We start from the raw sequence: 19886 nt of genomic DNA on the forward strand, positions 1-19886 counted from the left end.
TTATTTAGAGGGTCAAAATATTAGAAATAAATATTGTTATATGGAAACCTCTCTGACAGTGTCAAACAAAACGGAACATTATCATCTTTGTAAAGGCAGAATTGTTAGAATGTGTAGGAGTACCTAATGAAGTAGCCGCCTACGCACTAAACAATACAAACGCAGTACACAGTAGGGTGTTGCCTATGTCAACAGAAACTCAACACTTTGCAAACATTTTACACACCAGACTGGGTGGGGAGGGTCTGAGATCATATGCATTGTCAAAAAAAACAGGAAGTACTTTCCTACAGGTGACTTTGGCTGCGGCTGCGAAGGGCGAACTTCAAGCTAAAGTCTAATTTCTCAGAGGCAGACCAACGCAGAAAGCAGCAACTCTCTCCACTAAAATGTCTCCAATCAAAGACCTGGCGCTCATTTATGAGGCTCCCAACGAAGCAGGAATCTTTTCTGGCGGGGAAATAGTTATAGGATCCGTTTCTTTCACTTTGACGAAAGATACCAAAGTGAAGAGCTTTAAGGTAAAAGTCAAAGGTGAAGCGCGTGTGCACTGGACTGACAATACAGGTGATCAAAGAAGATCCCACAATGCGCACAGGAAATATTTCAAGGACAAGGAATACTTAATTGCAGAGAATGCTAAAGGTAAGTTAAAGATAATGGTTTGGTCATTTAAATTACATCAACACTGGTGAACACGAAAACATTATAAAGGTAACATTGCTCGGGTTTGATTGACACAGTTCAGTTTGTCATTTGTCATTATTTATAACTCTGTATAAATATTATCATTGTAGTCGCTACTACAATGATACATAGGGTGGTGTATAACTACATCGCATAAGTCTAATATTTTGCCATGTCATGGAAGTAAATAAGGTGGTCAAATATGAAGATCTCTTCAGTATACACTCACTGATATAAAAGTTGCAAGCATGAGCAGGAGATGACACCTGCAGGTAGGCAAGGACTAGAAAATAGCCTGGCTTGGTAGCAAGGCTCGAGAGGGCCTTATCACTGCGCAATCGGTTCAACTGGGTTCTACGCATGTGCAAAACACGCCTACTGTACATCCAGCAGCCTGTTTTTCAGCAGTCACATGTTAGGCATGTGTAATCTACACCGTCCGTCAATCTAATTTATGGCAGCAAGCAATATACTCCACCCTCCACTCCCAAGAATGTTACTAAGATAGGTAGAAATTTGAGAAATAACAACAGAATCTATCTTTTTTTCTTATAATCCGAGTTACCTTTTTATTATTCATATATATTTATCCATTGTATATAGTTTAGTAACATTTCACCACTTACAAGAACATTTCTGTTAAAATAATATTTATATATTGTAGTAAAGCACTGCTCGCAGGACATTGAGCTGCTGATGGTGAAATGCAGACCTTTTTATTTGCCTCGTGAGTTTAGCGCTGTGTATTTAACTGCTGTTACCATTCCACCACGAGCTAACACCGCTAACGCACTAGGCCTCCTGCATGACATCATTGATAAACACGAGACCAAACACCCAGACGCTGTATTCATTATATCTGGCGATTTCAACCACTGCAACCTCATGACTGTTCTCCCCAAATATTACCAGCATGTGAGCTTGCCCACAAGGGAAAATAACATCCTGGACCAAGTCTACAGCAACATGAAAGGTGCTTTGAAGGCTGTTCCAAGACCCCACTTTGGAAAGGCTGACCACATCTCCATATTTCTTTATCCAACATACAGACAACTTCTTAAAAAAGCTCCCCCTGTACGTACAGCAGTTAAAGTGTGGAATGAAGAAACTGATCAAGTACTTCAGGACTGCTTTGGCTGCACAAACTGGGATGTGTTTAAAACTGCAGCGGGGAGGGAAGACGGTACTGTTGATTTGGATGAATATGCTTCTGCTGTTACTGGCTACATTAGCACATGCATAGAGACTGTTACCACCACCAAGTATTACAGAAAATACCCTAATCAAAAACAGTGGATGAACTGTGATGTAAGGGCTAAGCTACGTGCTCGTTCGACTGCATTTGTCATGGGCACCGCTGATGACTACAAAAAGGCCAGATATGACCTGAGGAGGTCCATACGAGAGGCCAAGAGGCAGTACAGACAGAATCTGGAGGGCTACTATTCCACCTCAGACCCTCGGTGCATGTGGGCGGGGCTCCAGCACATCACAGACTATTGACAGCGGAGTAGCGTAGCCACGTCCAGCCAAACCACACTTCCAGATGAGCTGAATGAGTTCTATGCCCGCTTTGACACCCAAACTCCTGATGAGCAGAGAGGGTGGCTGAACCTGGGGAGCACACAGGACTCACCTCTCATGGTGACATCAGCTGATGTGCGCAGGGTTCTAAACAAAACAAACCCACGAAAAGCAGCAGGCCCAGACAACATCTCAGGACGTGCACTTCGGGTTTGCTCATCAGAGCTAGCTGATGTGCTTGCTGACATATTTAACCTGTCGCTTGCACAAGCATCTGTACCGACCTGCTTTAAGTCCACCACCATAGTGCCCGTACCCAAGAAGAGCAACGTGACCTGCTTGAATGACTATCGCCCTATAGCACTCACTCCTATTGTTATGAAGTGCTTTGAAAGAATAGTCATGACCCACATCAAAAAGAGCATCCCGGCAACTGTGGACCCTCTACAGATTGCATATCGCCAGAACCGGTCCACGGATGATGCAGTCAACACTGCCATCCACACAGCCCTTTCTCACCTACAGGGCCAGGACACATATGTCAGAATGCTATTTATAGACTATAGCTCTGCATTTAATACAAGTCAGCCCCCACAAACTCACAAATAAGCTCCTTACACTTGGCCTGTCTCCCTCCCTCTGTAACTGGGTGTTTAACTTTCTCACAGGCAGACCCCAGTCAGTCAGAGTCCACAATCGCACATCCAGCTCAAGAATTGTGAGCACTGGGACCCCACAGGGGTGTGTGCTGAGTCCGCTCCTCTACATGCTCTTCACCTACGATTGCGTGGCCTCCCACAACAACACCAGCATCATTAAATTTGCGGATGACACTACAGTCATCGGACTGATCACTGGTGGTGTTGAAACATCATACAGAAGAGAGGTGGCGGACCTCATAGCTTGGTGTCGTGATAACAATCTCCTTCTCAATACAGATAAGACTAAAGAGATGATCATCGACCCAAGAACAAGGGAAAAGGAGCCGCATAGACCCCTGTTTATTGATGAGACTGAGGTGGAGAGGGTGAAAACCTTCAAGTTCCTTGGCACACACATCAGCGAGGACCTCGCCTGGTCTCATAACACCCAACAAATTATGAAGAAGTCCCAAAGGAGACTGTACTTCCTGAGAAGACTGAGGAAATTTGGCATGTCCCCCACAATCCTGAGTTGCTTCTACAGATGCACTATCGAAAGTGTCCTTACCGCCTCCATCACTGTTTGGTACGGTAACTGTACAACACGTGATAGGAAGGCACTCCAGCGGGTGATCAAGACCTCACAGAACATTGTTGGGGCAGCCCTCCCCTCACTGCAAGACATTTATAAATCTAGAGTCCTACGCAGAACACACAACCTCATCAAGGACAGCACACATCCACAACACTCATTATTCACACTCCTACCGTCAGGCAGACGCTACAGGAGTTTGAAGTCCAGGACCACAAGGCTGGCAAACAGCTTTTTCTTTATGTTTCTTATGTTCTTATTCTTTTTCTTGTGTTTTCTTTCTTTTCTTGGGAGAATGAACAGAATAAGAATTTCATTGCATAGTATAACTGCTGTTTTACTATGCATATGACAATAAAAGTCTTGAATCTTGAATCTTGAATCTAAAGTTTTCTTATAAAAAGACAGGAGGCAGAGTGGGAGATGCTACGATTTTTGTTGGGAGTGATGAAACGAGCAGATCAGAGGAACAGCCCATGTTAGACGTCTGGGAGACAAGGTCGCATGGTTTGACCACATGAGACGGAGGGATTGTGATTATTAGCAGAAGGATGGTGGAGAAGGGCTACCAAGGAGGAGAAGAAGGGGAAGACTAAAGAGGGGGTTTCTAGATGTGGTAAGACAGGACATGCAGATGGTAGAAGTGACAGAGGAAGATGCAAAAGACAAGCCGAAAGAAGAAGAAGACTCTGCTATTCAGTCAATAAATGCCCTGTGCTCTTATATGAGAAAATACTGTATTTCGCAGTACGTGAGAGTCCATATTTTTGTTTTTGCAGACACTGAACTTTCCAAAGGTGTTCATTCCTATAAGTTCAAGCTCAAAATCCCAGAAGGGTAAGTAATGTTAGCCTCTCCTGTTTGATTCTTGGAAATGGCCGCTTTTAGGATCTTCTCTGCTCCCACAGGGACTGGCCATCAGCCTTCAGTGGGTTTCATGGAAAGATTGTATACACCCTCGAAGCATGGATCTACAGGAGCTGGCGAATGCCTGCATTTGTGCAAAAAGAACTAAGATTTGTTACAAAGTACTTTCCACTGCCTGACCAAACTATGGTAAGCTAACTTGACTGTTTTTGTCAAGATTCTATTTTAAATTTTTGTTCACCTGATGTTGCAATGTTTATAATCTGCATTGGGCTGTGATTTTTTTTTTTATATTTTACTCTGATCTTTTTTTCAAGTGTCCTCAGACTGGTTCAGTTTCCAAAAAGATGTCCAAAGGGGAAGTCCAAATGTCTGCTACTGTTGACAGGAGATCTTGCTCTCCAGGTAAAGTTGCTCTCCACATTGCGCAACTTTTGTGCTGCAGGGACTCGAGACGGCCGCTAGCTAGCAGTTAGCCTCAAATTTATTTCTTCTAAACTTAAGAAGCCAAAAACTTACCACTTCAACACGGGACGGGAGGAGAACTTGTTTTCACTCTATCATGTCGGACATGCCATGGCTGACTTCATGACTTCATGCAGTGTTAAGGCAATGAAATGTAAGGTAATGTCTCATCAACGTTTTGTATCATCACTGCCGCTTAGTGACCAGAATACTACATACCACTTGAATTTCAGTATGTTTTGAATAATAATACCCCATCATCTACCACAAAACAGAAATCATTTATTAATTAATTAATTTATGAAAAAACGTAATATAGCGAGGGAGCAATAATCGAACCGCAATATTGCGAGGGACGACTGCACTGCTATACAATCTGTACACCGACTACTCTAAAACCTAGGTTCCCAAAGTGGGGTACATGAACCCCCTTACGGGTACACCAATTGTCATAGGGGCTACATGAATAAAAATGAAAAACAATTAGCACCTAACAATCTCAATTATGAGTGCGCCTGAACGCCTCCCGGCGCAAGGAGAGCGGAGCAGAAAGGAGACAGAGCATGAAGTTGTCCATTGCTCTGTGTGCATCATATGAACAAATACGTAAGTTTGAGGATTATTTTGTGCATAAAGATTGTTTCATCTTGAACAGTTCATTGATATTGGTATTCCAATCCCCGCACGGCGCAACAGTGAAAACCTGTCACTGTGAGTGGGGCTTTATTGTCGGTTGTGTGTATTTATGTACTTCGGATACTGCTTTATCATGATTGTTCAACTTTCCCCTTAAATTTGGTGTTGAATGAATATGTAGATTTAATCCGTAGCCATCGTGAGTGGACAAAAAGAGTGAAGCTCAAATTCAATCCATTCAAACAGAAGGATGCCAACATCAAACTAGAATAAAAGATATGTCGAATGATTAGTTATCTGTTTATCAGAGCTCATGTGAAACTGTATCAAAATCCGACCATTCAAAATACACATTTTTTTACCTGAGATTACGATCAAATTAATTAACCAATTCATTATGTTCAATATTTCAAGCTAATTAAGATTTAAAGGCTTTTGTTTTTTAAGTGTGCAGGACTAGGGGCTACATGACTTCAGGTCGAATGTCTGAAGGGGTACGCGACTGTAAAAAATTTGGGAACCACTGCTCTAAAGCATATCCAAGTTTCATTTGTATAGTGTTTTCCCTTGAGGAGATATACTAAGCTGGTTGTGGAAATGTGATGGGTGTTGTCACTTTTGTGAGACACTGTATGTAGTTATACTGTACACCACATGTGTCAAACAAATTATTGGTGCCCTGTCATGTTGGCAACTTCAAACAAGCATCTGCATGTGTGCACTGATGATGCATATGAGTGTGCTTCATTCATCAATTACATGTATGTTGGTTACTGTCAATATACAAAAATATACATGTTGAAAATGTCAGGATAAATAATAACAAAGATACACATTTGGGGTTGGAATGGGGGGTAATGTCCAGTTCGTCGCACAACCTAAAGTAACCTATGAGTTTTGTGCCCATGTGCGAGAATTTGACACCCCTGCTGTACACAATGAAGTCTCCAGTGTTCAGCATGACTCAATCACACGGAAAATGTTAGCTTTACTTTTTACTTAACTTTTTTTTACGAGCCATTCCCAATGAAGTTGCTTACTTTTAAACGTATAGCCTGAAAAAGCACATCTTAATGTTGATTATTTTTCTTAACAGGTGAAACTCTGTCCATAACTGCCCATATCAGCAACATGTCTTCGAAAAATGTTGCTCCCAAAGTCAGCATACAGGAGAGAATACATTACCACACCATCAGCAGCTCCGAACACAGTGACCTCAGTGTGAGCAAAGTGGTCGGGAACGCCATCAAGCCAAACTCTGTGGAAAGTGTCTCCTGCCAGTTGAAGGTCCCCGAAAAGGCGTACACTGTCCATAACTGTGAAATCATCTCTGTCCAGTATTATGTTAAGGTATGTCATGTTGTTGTACTCACATACGCTACCATTCGGTTACCACTGGTTAAATACATGCTCACACTGAATGCACTGACTGAGAACCAAGACTTGAATGCTCACACTGTATGTTTGGGTCGTTGCTGTTCCACTGATGTCCTGTAGGTGTCGGTAGTGTGCAATTAAAACAAATTAGAAGTTTTTGCTAAAACCTACGCAAGCAACATGCTTCCATTGTTATTGGTCTCTATGGAAAGCTCAAAGGCCTTCCAGTGAATTTTACTTTACTTCATGTTTTGTTTTCTTCCCAGGTATATTTGGACATCAGCTTTACCATTGACCCAGCAGTGATATTTCCACTGGTCATTGTTCCTGCCAGAGTGACTGGTCAGACCATTGCTCCCCACCCAGCTGGTGCTGTGGGTGTCCCAAGCAACTGTGATTTTCCCGCCCCTGCTTTCCCCTTCACAGCTCCTGCTTTACCTGTAGTCCCAGGCCCTTATGGATACCCAACACCAGATCTGATGCAACATGGGCCCACTAGTGGCTACAATAACGCATATCCGCAGCCGGTTGCTTCATATGGCTTTGCATCAGCGGTTTTCCCTCCATCTGTAGTGCAGCCTCAAGCACCCTTTGCTCCACCTTTTATTCAACATGGGGAACAACCGCCATCGCACATGCCCATTTTCCAACCCGCCAACAGCAGCAAGTCAGATGAGCTTTAAGTTTGTGGGCCGTTAATGTTTTTAATTCTTACTTATTTTTCTCCTCCTGAAGGACTGCACGAGAAGCAAGAACATTTGACAAAGCATGCTATTACTTTTCTAATATAATATCTTTGTTTTTAATCATTTTTTACATTTATTTAATTAATCAACACCGAAGTTGGTACAAAGGCTTAGATGCGTGACATACTGTAGTCCCTTTTATTCTCATGGGAAGTTTCCAATATATTTTTTGTCTCCTGATACACAAAAGCAGGTGTAAGTTATTGTATATACCGTAATTGTGTATAAAGTACCGTATTGACCCAAATATAAGACCACTTTTTGGAAAAAATATTTAGTAAGACAAAATGAAAGACAAAAGTAAACTCCTTTCAACCAGATTTGTAATATCACTGGTATAACAAGTAGTAGATGTTTAGCTGTTTGACAGTTGTTGATGACGAGCTTGCCCAACCTTTGAGACACTTTTTTTGAGCAGGTCACTTGTGTGCGTGAGTGACAGGAAGAAAAGCTCCTTGGGGAGAAATCATGTGATGCCACCTGCTGGTTTCCACGTATAACTCTCTAGACTCCAAGTATAAGACAACCCATCTTTTTGAGACATTTTTCTAGTGAAATTCCATGTGGGTCAGTATGGTGTTTGCATGTCTTAATGGGTTAACAGGCTTCCTAAGTGCAACATGTTGAGATGGAAACTAAAAACAACATAGTGAACATCCACTGTGATCTTGTTTAGTTTTGGTAACGAAATGGATTTAAAATGTGTCGCTATTTTGAAATACAAGTCCAAATTAAGTATAGATCTGCTAAAAAAAAAAAAGACTGTTGAATGTGCATTTATTTTTATATATAGCATTCTTTGGGGGGCATGAAAGATACAGAAAAACATCATGTGACCGCACAGGCCTCCAAAGCTGTCCCATTTCTCACCATAACGAGTGGGCAATCCTATTCAGCTTGGAACAATGTTTTCACCCACTTAACAGATTTATGGCCTTCAAATGTATCTCAAACCGTTGGCCATTTGCATGTTGTGCACTGACCAGATCACCTACAGGGCTGGTACACAAGTATGTGGCAGAAGGAAAAACACATTTTCTTGTGTAACAAGCGTCCAAAAAAGAAACCAAATTGTCTAAAAGCCCTAAAACTGACAACTGGCACGAATGCAAATTTTGATGGTAATGGTGTTAAAAGGGCACAGGGCTTTTATAATGAAAGAGTTCCACACTTTGAGAGTTATGGATGTCCCCTAGAGTTTCGGGAAGGAATGTAATCCCACCCCAGCACCACCCCCCACCCTGCTTCCATTCATCCACTCACTGCAGTAATGAATGCAAGAGAGGAGGGAGGCTGCGTGAAGTCCACTTTCCAGCTAGTTGCACTTGTTCTGAGTGGCCCACTGTACCCATCGCCGCCATGGGGCGAAAGATCAAGTCTGTTTACCTCCTTCCTCTCCTCATTTTTACTGGTGAGACGCAGTTAAGAGCTTGTTGTGTTGACTATCTCGCTATTTTAAACTGTTTATTTACTGCAGCTGAAGTGTTGGCACTTTTTTTACTGTTATAATTTACTCTTTGCCACTTTAGCGTGTAGTTTCGCTGGACTGCGACACAAGCTGTTGGTCTCACTTGTGTGTTTGCTTTAGTACTCAATATCACGGCAAGCTAAAAAAAAACGTATTAGTTTGTTCCTTTTGGATTTAAGACTCATACTAACTGTCATTTTCTTGCGAACAGAGCTTGTGGAAGACTCCACCATGCAACTCTACTTCGCAATTCTTTGTTGGGAAACATTGTAATGTCATGTCTAATGTAATCCTACTACAGACAATTGAAGCTATCTGGAGAGTGCTCATATAATTCAAGATGTGGTAATTGTCATTATAGTCCTCTGCTCATTCTTTCCATGTAATTTCTCAGCATTAACCCACAATTTCTGAGGCCGTTGTGGTCTCCTTCTAAATGTATGTTTTGTGCATTCACATTAGTATACTGTATTGTAGTTTGCTACCTCTTGTCCCCTGCACAGAAGTGTCTGCTTTGAAGATACGGAACAAGCTGCTGGGAACATGCTTGCAGGTACAAGATGGTACTCCAGGGGGGAGAGTGTCACTCGGGGAATGCAACCCGCAGTCGGCGTTACAAGAATGGCTCTGGCTGTCTGGCAGCCAGGCTCTCAGCAACCATTTCACCGGGGAGTGTCTGACTGCACCGGAAGAGCAGTTTGAGGGTGTTCACATGCAGCCCTGCAACGTTGAAGGCCAAGTTGAAGAAGCTGGCACAGAGTTGGACAATGATGCAGGCAGCCAGAAATGGTCTTGTACCAAGAAAGGCCACTTGACTTTGCTGGGGAGGGGGCTGCACTTGAGTGCCACACAAGAATCTACTTTACTGTTCTTATCGAGGGAACATAAACAGGTGAGAATGTTTAACTAGAAGAAACAGAAGATTTACAGTATGCACTGATATTAGGTAGGCAGAAAGATGTACAGTATATGAACCATGGTGCTACCTTGAAGTTGTTTTGACTCACTAGCAGGGCAGTCGGTGGAGGACGCTGGACGACCAAACACTGTGTGATGGCAGAGACAGCAACCATCACCACCACAACCAGCATCACCACTCTCTGGGAAAGTCAATGGAACACGCCATTTTACCAATCACTGATATGGACAGACAAGCAGGTACGGATATTTTGACTTGGATGTGTTTTCTCTCAAAACTATCTATTAATTATTAACTATTAAATTACTAAACTATTAATTATTAAACTTTATTATTTTGCAAGAGGGTTTGCAGGGTTGATGAGTTTAATTCACCAAGTTTCCCACTTACACTGTAATTATGCTTTCATCCACTTGTGTACTAGAATGTGAAAACTTGACAAAATGTTGGTTTTTTTCAGTTGCTATGGACATTAAGTGGTTTAATGACAATACAGTACAGCCCTTCAGACCTTCCCCTTTTTAGGAGAATGTTTTATTTTTATTTTTTTAACCTGGACTGTTTTTAATGATAATGTATGTTTATTTAGGGTTTTTCCTCATATTTGTATCTTATTGTTATTATTAATATTATTATACATTTTTTCCTCTCTGTAGCACTTTGAGCTTGCTTCAAATTCAAAGTGAATTATAAATTAAATGCATAATTAGTTATAATGACTGTACTGTATTGCACATAATACAACTGAGAAGTGTAGATGGATGCTAATCATTTTTATTGTAATCATCTTCAATTTAAATCAAATTCATTCATTCATTCAAAACTGAATCATGAGATGACATTGTTATAAACTAAGTGTCCCACAAGATCTTGTGTCACAAGATCTTGCAAGATTAAAACAAGATTTGTCGTTACGGAGAAAAAAAGTCTCGTGGGCACTATAGGCCTGGGACGATGATAAATGTATTAATTCATCACGCAATAAATGAAAATGAACTCGATCATTTTGCCGGCCTCGATATATTGCCATGTGCATGCATGTCTGTTTTCCTCGTCTCTCACCCCCAGCATCTTGGCGCGTTTGTTCCATAGAACCACGGCATGGACGAATGAGCACTTTTGCCAGTCATTCGGTCTCTTTGTCTTGATGGGTGGAGGCGGGGCCTGTAGCATACACACAGCGTACAGAAGTAATGTAATGTAGTAGAAATTAAATTTGTAGATTGCAATATATTATCATATATGTTGTTACATTTTTTCATTGTACTTTTCTTAAAAGTAATATTAAAATCTTGTCTCATCTCGTTCCCGTAGACCCAGTCTTGTGTATCGTCTCGTCTTGCGAACTGAGTGTCTTCTGACACCCATGTTGTAAACCACAACCAGTATAAAACAAGTAAATGGAACTCACTGATTCTACCCGACCTAAATATTTGGAGACAATTTTATTTGATCTAAGTGCTCTTATGAATAACATATTGTTGTGGTGCATGCAGCCTACATAGGAATCACGTTGAGGACGTCAGATGGTATACTTTGTGGTCGACTTGACCATAGAATTCTTGTTTGCAGAAGAATCAGAATTGCTCAAGTGCTCTGCAGCAGTAAAGACTACAGATGCTCTCATGTGGGGCAAGGACACAGGGAGTGGATTCATATTACATTGATTATAAATATCACGCCAAAACATACAAAGGTAAAGAATAAACTGTGGGTTTGATATCACAAAGCCAGTTAGTTCAGCATCAATAATGCTCAACACTGGTGATCACTTTGTTTAGTCATTGCAATCTAATGCGTGCTTGTGTTTGAACGGGCTTGCCTTTGCACTGTGTGGCAAACACTGTTGTTATCGTTATCAAAGGTGAAGCAATTTAAACCCATAATACAAACATAAAAGCCAGAAGTTATTGATTATTCATGTAGTTAATAAAGCTAAAGGACTTCAAACGCTACACTCCATGTAATGTGAGGCTATGTCAAGAGGGCCACAATTGAGAATGTAATAATTAACCAGACTTTATACTGTTTTGAATTAAAAGCAAACTACTATTCAATACAAGATGTGAGGTATCACATACCAGCTGGATTCTGTAGTAAGCCTGCTAGTCAAATTACATCACTGGCTGTAATTTATTTAAGTGCACTTTTGCTCCATTCAATATTGTCCTCTTGCTGGAAGTCAGCCAGGTGCACCAGTGTGACAACATCGTTTCTGCCCAGTCATGGAAATAATGACTCATGTTCCATCTTCACAAAAGTCCGGGCCTTGACAAATAGTAGATATCCATAAAGAAACCAGTCATTTTTATTCTCTCATATCAAAATCTATAATGTATTTGACCTGTTTTTCTTCTTCTGTCCCACCCTGGTAGCTGATGTTACATTTAGTAATGGCATCACAGAAGGATTTTCTGTCAGAAACGTGTCTGATGTTTTATTCCTGAGCACCAAATCCCCTGCGGATCCAACCATGGTTTTCTTCAGCATGGACTACGGTAAATTATTGATGTTAGAATAGATGCAGCAATTATCTAATTGGAAGAGAGGAAATGTTGGCTTCAGCCATGCAATTTAATGTTAATGATCCACCACTAGGTGGTGATGAAGGAAAGAGAAACTGCAAAGAATGTTTTGTAGCGTGTGTGTGTGTGTTTGAAAGATATTTGTCAATTAAGATTTTGAAGTTTCTTGAGGGACCAGCACTGGGACATAAAAAGGGTGTTTTAAAGTATTATTATATATTATATTACCTTACATTATATATTATATTATACTGACAAGCTGAAATGTGATAATATGTATTTATTTTTACTTTGCTGATTTTATAAGTCAATGCACTATATTTTTTTAAATGTGTATGTATTTGATATAGTTGGTGCATGTGTTATATTCCACATTTATTTTAAGTAAACCCCATACATTTGGCAAAAAAAGTATTTGTAATTTATAAAATACTAAATTGACACTATGGTGACCTCTCTGTAATGTATTACATAACCAAATACTAGTCGTGCACAACTGAAAAATGTAATAATAATACATTTTATTTATAGAGAAAACTCAAAGATGCTAAAAAAGCAAACAAATGGTCAAAGCGAACAAATAAAAGTGTGAGAGATTGCAATGTGATGTATTACTAAAAGTGTATGTTTTCAAGAGTTATCTGGTAAAAGCAGTGCGTGGAGTGCCATATGATTTATGTAATTAGCCAATGCATGACTTGCATCAAAAAATATACTTTTACAAAGGTAGTTATGCTAATTTGATTGACACAGTCAGAGCGCTATTTTGTTTTGTAATTTACGCATAAACGTCTTAAGCAATATAATTTGCAGTTGTCTAGAAATCACTTTCAACGGATTTGATTGTACGAATGTGATGGTGTGCAGTTCTACATCAGTTGAGTTCTACATCTAACGGTTCTTGTATGGCTCTCATTAGATTCTACAATGTACATAGTGTACCGTCAACATTCAAACACATGAACAAAAAGTGCATCCCTGTTTAGAAATAGTCACCAGTAAGTGGTTGCACTGTGGTTTGTGTAAAAATAATGATGTGCTGCATATATACCTTTACAGGCATGGGCTGGAAAATAACCATGTTGGTTTTAAGCTCTTTGGCTCTCGTCCTGGGAACGGTGATCCTTATTCTCAATGTTTATTCCAATAGGTGAGGGTAAACAATCTTGCATGTAAACCTGAATCATGCATGAGGTCAATAGGTTGACATTGTCTATCATTTCTTGTATTGTTGTTGCAGGAGGAAGAAGGTGGTGTGTGTTCTGAAGTCGTACACTCCAAGGCCAGAGGCTGGTGTTCCAGGGTCCCCGGTGCCCAATGAGAGAGCTCCCCTAACAGAGCATGCCATGTGCCTCCCGCTCTCCTCCCCTACTTTACAACGAGGAGAAATCCTGATTGAGTGGAAAGATGGCACCGTCACGCCACTCTATGAGGCCTGAAGGTTGTGCAATTAGCACACAGAATGTTACTGTCTGACAAGGCGGTTTTAGTGAAAACAGATGAGAAAACAAAGAGAAGACTGGAGGTTTTTCATATGTATGAAGCTAGTGGTATTGCAATGATACAAAACTATTTCTTAATTTGAAAGTCTCTACTGGCCATTTATGTGAGCTAATAGTTTAAGCATCCCCGTTTAAATTGACATTTAAACAGCAGTCTGTTCCTAGGGGTTGTTTATGAGCACTAAACATAACAAAAAACAGTCATGATCTTTACTTGTTTTTGCCGTTTTTGAGAGAAGAGCCACTCAAACGGTCGGTTTTGAATTTGCAGGTTTTTATGATACTGTATCATGAATGGAAAAACCTCCTTCCTCATGATACCACCTCTGACCCACCCCTAACTAGATGCCTGCCCCGTGATTCCCCACCACTTCACAGAGAAATAAATAAATAAATACAAATCAGGCTTCACTACTCATCTTAAAATAAAGCCTCTGTCAACTATCCGTTGGTCAGCTATAAAGATGCGAGAGCTGTAAGTTTGATCATTCTGTTTTTATTCAGGCTAATCCAGCATGATACATACGTATCGCATTTAGAACGAGGACTGAGTCACATTTGAAAATCTGAATTACACAGTTCACACTGACATGAAAAAATCTGATCCAGGTCACGTTTGAGCAAAAAATATCTGAATTGCCCTGCAGGGCAAGTGTCAGGTTACAGTGTATTGTACATCTAAAAAGTGGATATCGTGCACAATAACCCTTCTTGGAGACACACACTCTGTAAACACAGCTCACTAGCATTAAAACTACACACACACAAATCATCGTGGTCCCAGTAGGGCTTACTAAAACCACTTTTAAAAGTGTCGATACGCTTCCAATACACGGTTACGGGACCTCTGAGACGTACTGTATTTAAAATTGTTGAAACATAGTATATTATGGGATTTTTACATAAATGTCATCTTCTGGACTTTTGACTGAATGGAAAGTGTAAGAGGTTACATTCAGCTGCTGGCCTCAACTCAACAGCTTGTCATTTCTTTTTATTCATCGTAATCTAATAATGGTTTGTTTACGGGTGCCTAATTAAAGTTATGTGTTTTTACTAGGCATAATGTTGTTATGTAGTCGTGGCTACCATGGTTGCCAGTTGCCTTTAAGGTGGGAAATATTGTGTAATAAAAGAAGAAATAATGGATAACCTTTAGTTAAAATGTCTGTTTGGATATGTTGTGACTCATGTAATGCATTTTCTTGCATTTAATAACATTTTTCTATAATGGAAATGAGGATGTAGAGGAAGGAATGTTTTTCGTAGGATTTCAGGTCTACGTTGACCATGACTTCCAGTGTAAATTAAGGTAGGTAATAGTTTGTAAGGTTAACTCTAATCAACTTGTTGACTTACAGCATTTTTCTGAAATAAACGTTTGGAACATTTTTAAAGCAATCTTTTACCTGTATAAAACATTATGTTTACCACTGAGTTTGTGTTTTGTGTGAACTGTATGCGTGTATATCCATGGCAGACAATATTTGCACATAGTTGCTGCTTCTTATTTTCAAATATTGTCGTTATGTGCGTGTATGTGTGAGACCGAGACAAAAGAATCCTTTGAATTTATTAGAGTGCACTAGTAGGATGAATGTGACTGTAGTCCTGAGGAACAATACATCCGCCTGTAGCATGGAAACTTCCCAGTGGGAGGAATCTACTGTCAACTAAGTGTTTTTTATTTGTTTTTTACCATTTTTTGGGGAGGCGGTATGGCCTCTGGGGCTGTAATTTGATTGTATTTGAACAATAATCTATAGATCCGTGTCTATCTTAGACAAAGTAAGACATTGTTTTCTTATATATTAATTTTGCATCCAGTGCTCTTTTCATTTGTTTTGAGGAGAAAGTGTCTGCCCTTCTGGCAGCGTTTAAACTAATGAGACGGAGCCACATCACATAAACTGCTTACTACACTGTGAAAATGGCATGGCGCTTTAACCCCCCCCTGCCCAAACCACATCCATATGCTGGGAGGAAAAACAACTTGTTTTTTTTTTTTCGACAAAGCATCATTTAGCGAAGCATTTTAATGAGTGTTTACCTTAACTGTGTGTACAATATCCCTTAACCTTCGTCTTGTGTTAGGGTCGGCACCGACCCGTTTTAAATTTTATATGCATAAAAGAATCACATAAAATTGCATCAAGGCTTTTTGACTTTGCCAGTAAACTCTATTTCAACAAAATAAAAACAAAGAAATCTTTTCACTAAATTTTAAAATGCTCTGGTTGAAATGATGACCATTGTATTGTTAGGGTCAGTTTCGACCCGGTTATAATAATACGATTATAAAGCAATAATTAGAGCCAAAACTGAAATCATAAGCGCACTGTCAGCCAACACACCGATAGCCAGATCCTCTTCTAATCATGCAAGCTTTAGGGGATTCTCATTTTATACCTGCAGATAATCATGGAAGGGAGTCTCATTCCGCTGGGTTTTCCAGTATACCAGCAGAAAAACAAAACCAGGCATGTCCAGACATGTGAGGTGAATTCACTCATTTGATTGGCCATTTGACTGGCAGATTTCACATTTACAATTTGCATCATGGAAAGAATGAGAAGAAGTAGTGACCCAAGCTCTGGACCAAATTTTTGGTGACAATGAGGAAGAGGACACAGACCAGCATGAGATGAGCAGTTTTCTGAGGAGGAGGACAATGTGGAGTATCACCCAGAAGGCACAGACACATCTGATGAGTCGGATGAGGAGGTTGCTGGTGGTAAAGCTGCTCTTGCTGAAATATTCAAGTCCAAAAATGGCAACATCTTTTGGAGCTCAGTGCCTCAAGATGCACATGGCAGGGCAGCTGCTGCATCAAGACATGTTTTGAGTTGTTTATGCCACTAGGAAACAATGTCTATGGCGACATATGGAAAGAAATTGATGAGGAATTCCTGGATGCTTTCATTGGTGTTCTTCTTCTTGCTGGAGTGTACAGATCGGGCAATGAGGCCACTGATAGTCTCTGGGACGCATCGACAGGCAGAAATATGTTCCGCTCAACAATGTCACTTCAGATGATAAAGCATCCTCAGATTTGACAACAGAGAGACCAGAGCAAGATCTGACTAGCTTGCTCCCATCAGGGATGTTTGGGAGAGATGTGTGCAGCTCCTCCTGCTGATGTTCAACCCAGGGCCAGAGGTGCATCCTACTCCTCTGCATCAACACCTACCAGAACAGCCCCAACCCCAGTCAGGCCACCTGATTCGAAAAGAAAGAGGTGTCAGGTCTGCCCAAGCAGTACAGACAGAAAGACAAATGTATCGTGTTTCAACTGCAAGAAATAGCTCTGCAAAGAACACACAAAAAGTGTCACCTTTTGCCACACACGCATCTAAACACACACATATACAAGCACATTCTTGCACACGAAAGATTTTACTCTGATTTCGGTTTGTGTTTGTTTTGGAACTAGTAATTTATTTCTATTTGCTTGATTGGTTCTTGTGTGTTTGGCCATGCAAATCTATATTTTGTGTCATGACCTGTTGTCTTTTTATTTTTTTCAGTTTATATTAAAGTTCTGTTGCTGAAAAAAAACACTTTTTTGCCTTTTCTTGACGTTAATATATATGGGTCCAAATTGACCCGAACACCATAGATTTCTTTAAGAGATGTGTTCTATACCCCTCAGTAATAGTCAGGTAACAAAGCAACCTTTTATTTATTAATATAATTCTCTTGAGGTTCATTTTACTGTTTTTTTTTTTTTAATCGAGGGGTATACTGACAAAAAAGGGCCCAAAGGCCCACACCAATAGTATTAAAACCAACATTTTCATGGATGAGGAAGCCTAACAAGGTAAGCAAGAGATGAGAAACAAATTAGATGGTAACTTAATGTTTTTAGTGTATTTTATAGCTGATTTAATACGTGGGTCAAAACTGACCCGTTGACATAAGAGATGATACCAGAAAGCTAACACAAGAGGAAGGTTAATCGTCCTTATACAACATTATACTCTTTTTTGTGTTGTGGCACTTAAATATGCATATACAACATATTATGTACCCAGATAGCAAGGTGGCATTGAAATAACGTAGAATTTACATTGAGGTCTCAATGTTCGATAATTGAATCATTGTCAGATTATAATGTTGATTTAGCATCACTTTTAACCCACTGCTAACAATGAAACGTTGATTTCGTAACCACAAACACAATTTCAATTGTATTTCAACCTTTGTGAACATTGAAACACTGAAATTTCAATGTAACTCAAATCAATGTGGATTCAATAATACCAGAAGAAATAGGGCTCATTTAATGCTGTTTGATGGCCATATTTCATAATAATCTTGCTTTATCTGCAATCAGGATGGCATAGGTTTACAAGCTATATGATTTTATCTAGTATAATAGCAGACACACTTTTATAACAGAAATTGTATTTAATTTCATTCACTGCTTCAGCAAAAGCATCATCATTCCAGTGGCGGATGCTGGTCATTCAAGGAGGGGAAGCTCCTTTTTTTCCAGCCTACATCATAAATGTGTGTATTTATTTATATGAAAATTCAAGTATCTGGCATGATGTTCAGCTTGCTAGCTTTTTAACAAGGACAAAGTCGCTGGGGATCGGTAAAGTCCCCGGATCAGTTCAGACCAACGGAATGAAAACTTGAAATATGTTCCGGTGGAGGTTTATACTTCACGATCGCTGATTCGCTCATTTTACTGTCAATCAAACGGGAATCCCTCCTCAGACAGATCATCCAATAATCATGCAGAAGCCGAGCGTCCGTGCCAGCCCACTGCCCCTAGACCCCCGGAGACGCTGAGCGTCCGATGGGCGGGACAAAGCCCAGCATTGATCCAATGACCGTCCAGTTTCGCGCAGTGGAACAACCCCTCTACGCTTCCCAGTAGAAGTCAGTAGACTCTCAGCGTCCGACTGTGCAAAAGCGCGGTGGCGCTGCAAGGGAGAATGAGGGAGTCGTGTGGGTTACATGTGATAAGTAGCTGATTCTGAACAAAAGATGAAGGTATTCTAGCGCATATTTAGTCAATGAAATGTACACACAGCAGTACATATTTCGCCACATTGTTTTAGACATTATAGGGCAAGATAAGCTTCCCTTGCAGTCCTTGAGCAATCGCCACTGCATCATTCATTGGGTGAGGGCATCTGCAACAAAAGCACAAGACACATACAAGTGTCTTGTCTTATGCCAATGTGGAAATTAAAAAAGGTTGTTTTCAACTTCCTAGGCATTACATTTTATTAAACTGGAAATTGGATGCCACTGTACCTTCAACTTGGTCCAGAGTGGGTCCGACTGGTGTGAATCTGTGCTGTTACATCAGACAATTTAAAGAAATACATGAAGGAGGTGGAAACGTAGAAATCTGCTGACCTGAATAAGGCACACAAACACAGCAGATCACGACTCCTGCCAGGATGTCGGGATGATTGTGCCATACTTGGAAAAAAATAAAAAAAATGATTGTTTTGGCCAAAAATCCATGGATTTTCAGGACCATGAATGCTGAATTCTAAATGTGTGCTGTTTGGCTGAGACATACAAGGGGAGGGACAAGCTAATGAAACAGTGGCCATGTGACAGTGGTAACAAACACATGGAAGGAGGGGAACTGACTGGTCAAAAAGATGTAATGACTAACTATCTAACGGAAATAACAAAAAAATGAAGCCTTCATTTTCACATTTTGATGTCAAAGCTTCTGAAAGTGATACTGTAAACGTTTCCATGAACCGAAAACAAAGACTTTGCGGGAAGTTTTTATTTTACAGAAGTTTTGCAGGTAGACAGACGAGAAGATTCTTGCTTGCTGACTACAGTAAACAATTTGTAAGAGTGATGCACTACAAAAGTGAAGAATGCCACTTGCCCCACATGTTCACATGTTCAGCTTGTTTTGTCTGAAATATACTCACATCCAGACAGGAGACAATG

General features: G+C 40.3%; 2 protein-coding genes and 1 long non-coding RNA gene across 4 annotated transcripts; 2 read left to right on the forward strand and 1 right to left on the reverse strand.

Annotated features, from left to right (window-relative positions):
- Positions 1 to 181: 181 nt before the first annotated feature.
- LOC129180406 (arrestin domain-containing protein 3-like) lies at positions 182 to 8061 on the forward strand. Its single transcript, XM_054774855.1, has 6 exons — positions 182 to 645; positions 4224 to 4281; positions 4353 to 4500; positions 4629 to 4716; positions 6509 to 6762; positions 7056 to 8061. Exons 1-6 carry the CDS (start codon positions 390 to 392, stop codon positions 7470 to 7472), a joined length of 1221 nt encoding a protein of 406 aa, XP_054630830.1. The 5' UTR covers positions 182 to 389; the 3' UTR covers positions 7473 to 8061.
- Positions 8062 to 8209: 148 nt separating this feature from the next.
- Positions 8210 to 15350, forward strand: si:dkey-245n4.2 (uncharacterized). 2 transcript variants are annotated; one of them, XM_054774856.1, is made up of 6 exons: positions 8210 to 8946; positions 9507 to 9895; positions 10014 to 10161; positions 12298 to 12420; positions 13507 to 13597; positions 13688 to 15350. In XM_054774856.1, exons 1-6 carry the CDS (start codon positions 8721 to 8723, stop codon positions 13884 to 13886), a joined length of 1176 nt encoding a protein of 391 aa, XP_054630831.1. In that variant the 5' UTR covers positions 8210 to 8720; the 3' UTR covers positions 13887 to 15350. The 2 variants fall into 2 exon arrangements, with proteins under 2 accessions (XP_054630831.1, XP_054630832.1); XM_054774857.1 differs by having other exon boundaries at positions 10017 to 10161.
- A 3049-nt stretch (positions 15351 to 18399) lies between these two features.
- LOC129180162 (uncharacterized) lies at positions 18400 to 19470 on the reverse strand. Its single transcript, XR_008570103.1, has 3 exons — positions 19326 to 19470; positions 19221 to 19263; positions 18400 to 19096 (listed from the first exon to the last, which is right to left on the reverse strand). It is a non-coding gene; the product is annotated as an uncharacterized LOC129180162 (long non-coding RNA).
- Between the last annotated feature and the right edge of the window lie 416 nt (positions 19471 to 19886).

The sequence above is a fragment of the Dunckerocampus dactyliophorus genome, chromosome 4 (genome assembly GCF_027744805.1).
Source record: "Dunckerocampus dactyliophorus isolate RoL2022-P2 chromosome 4, RoL_Ddac_1.1, whole genome shotgun sequence".
NCBI lineage: Eukaryota > Metazoa > Chordata > Actinopteri > Syngnathiformes > Syngnathidae > Dunckerocampus > Dunckerocampus dactyliophorus.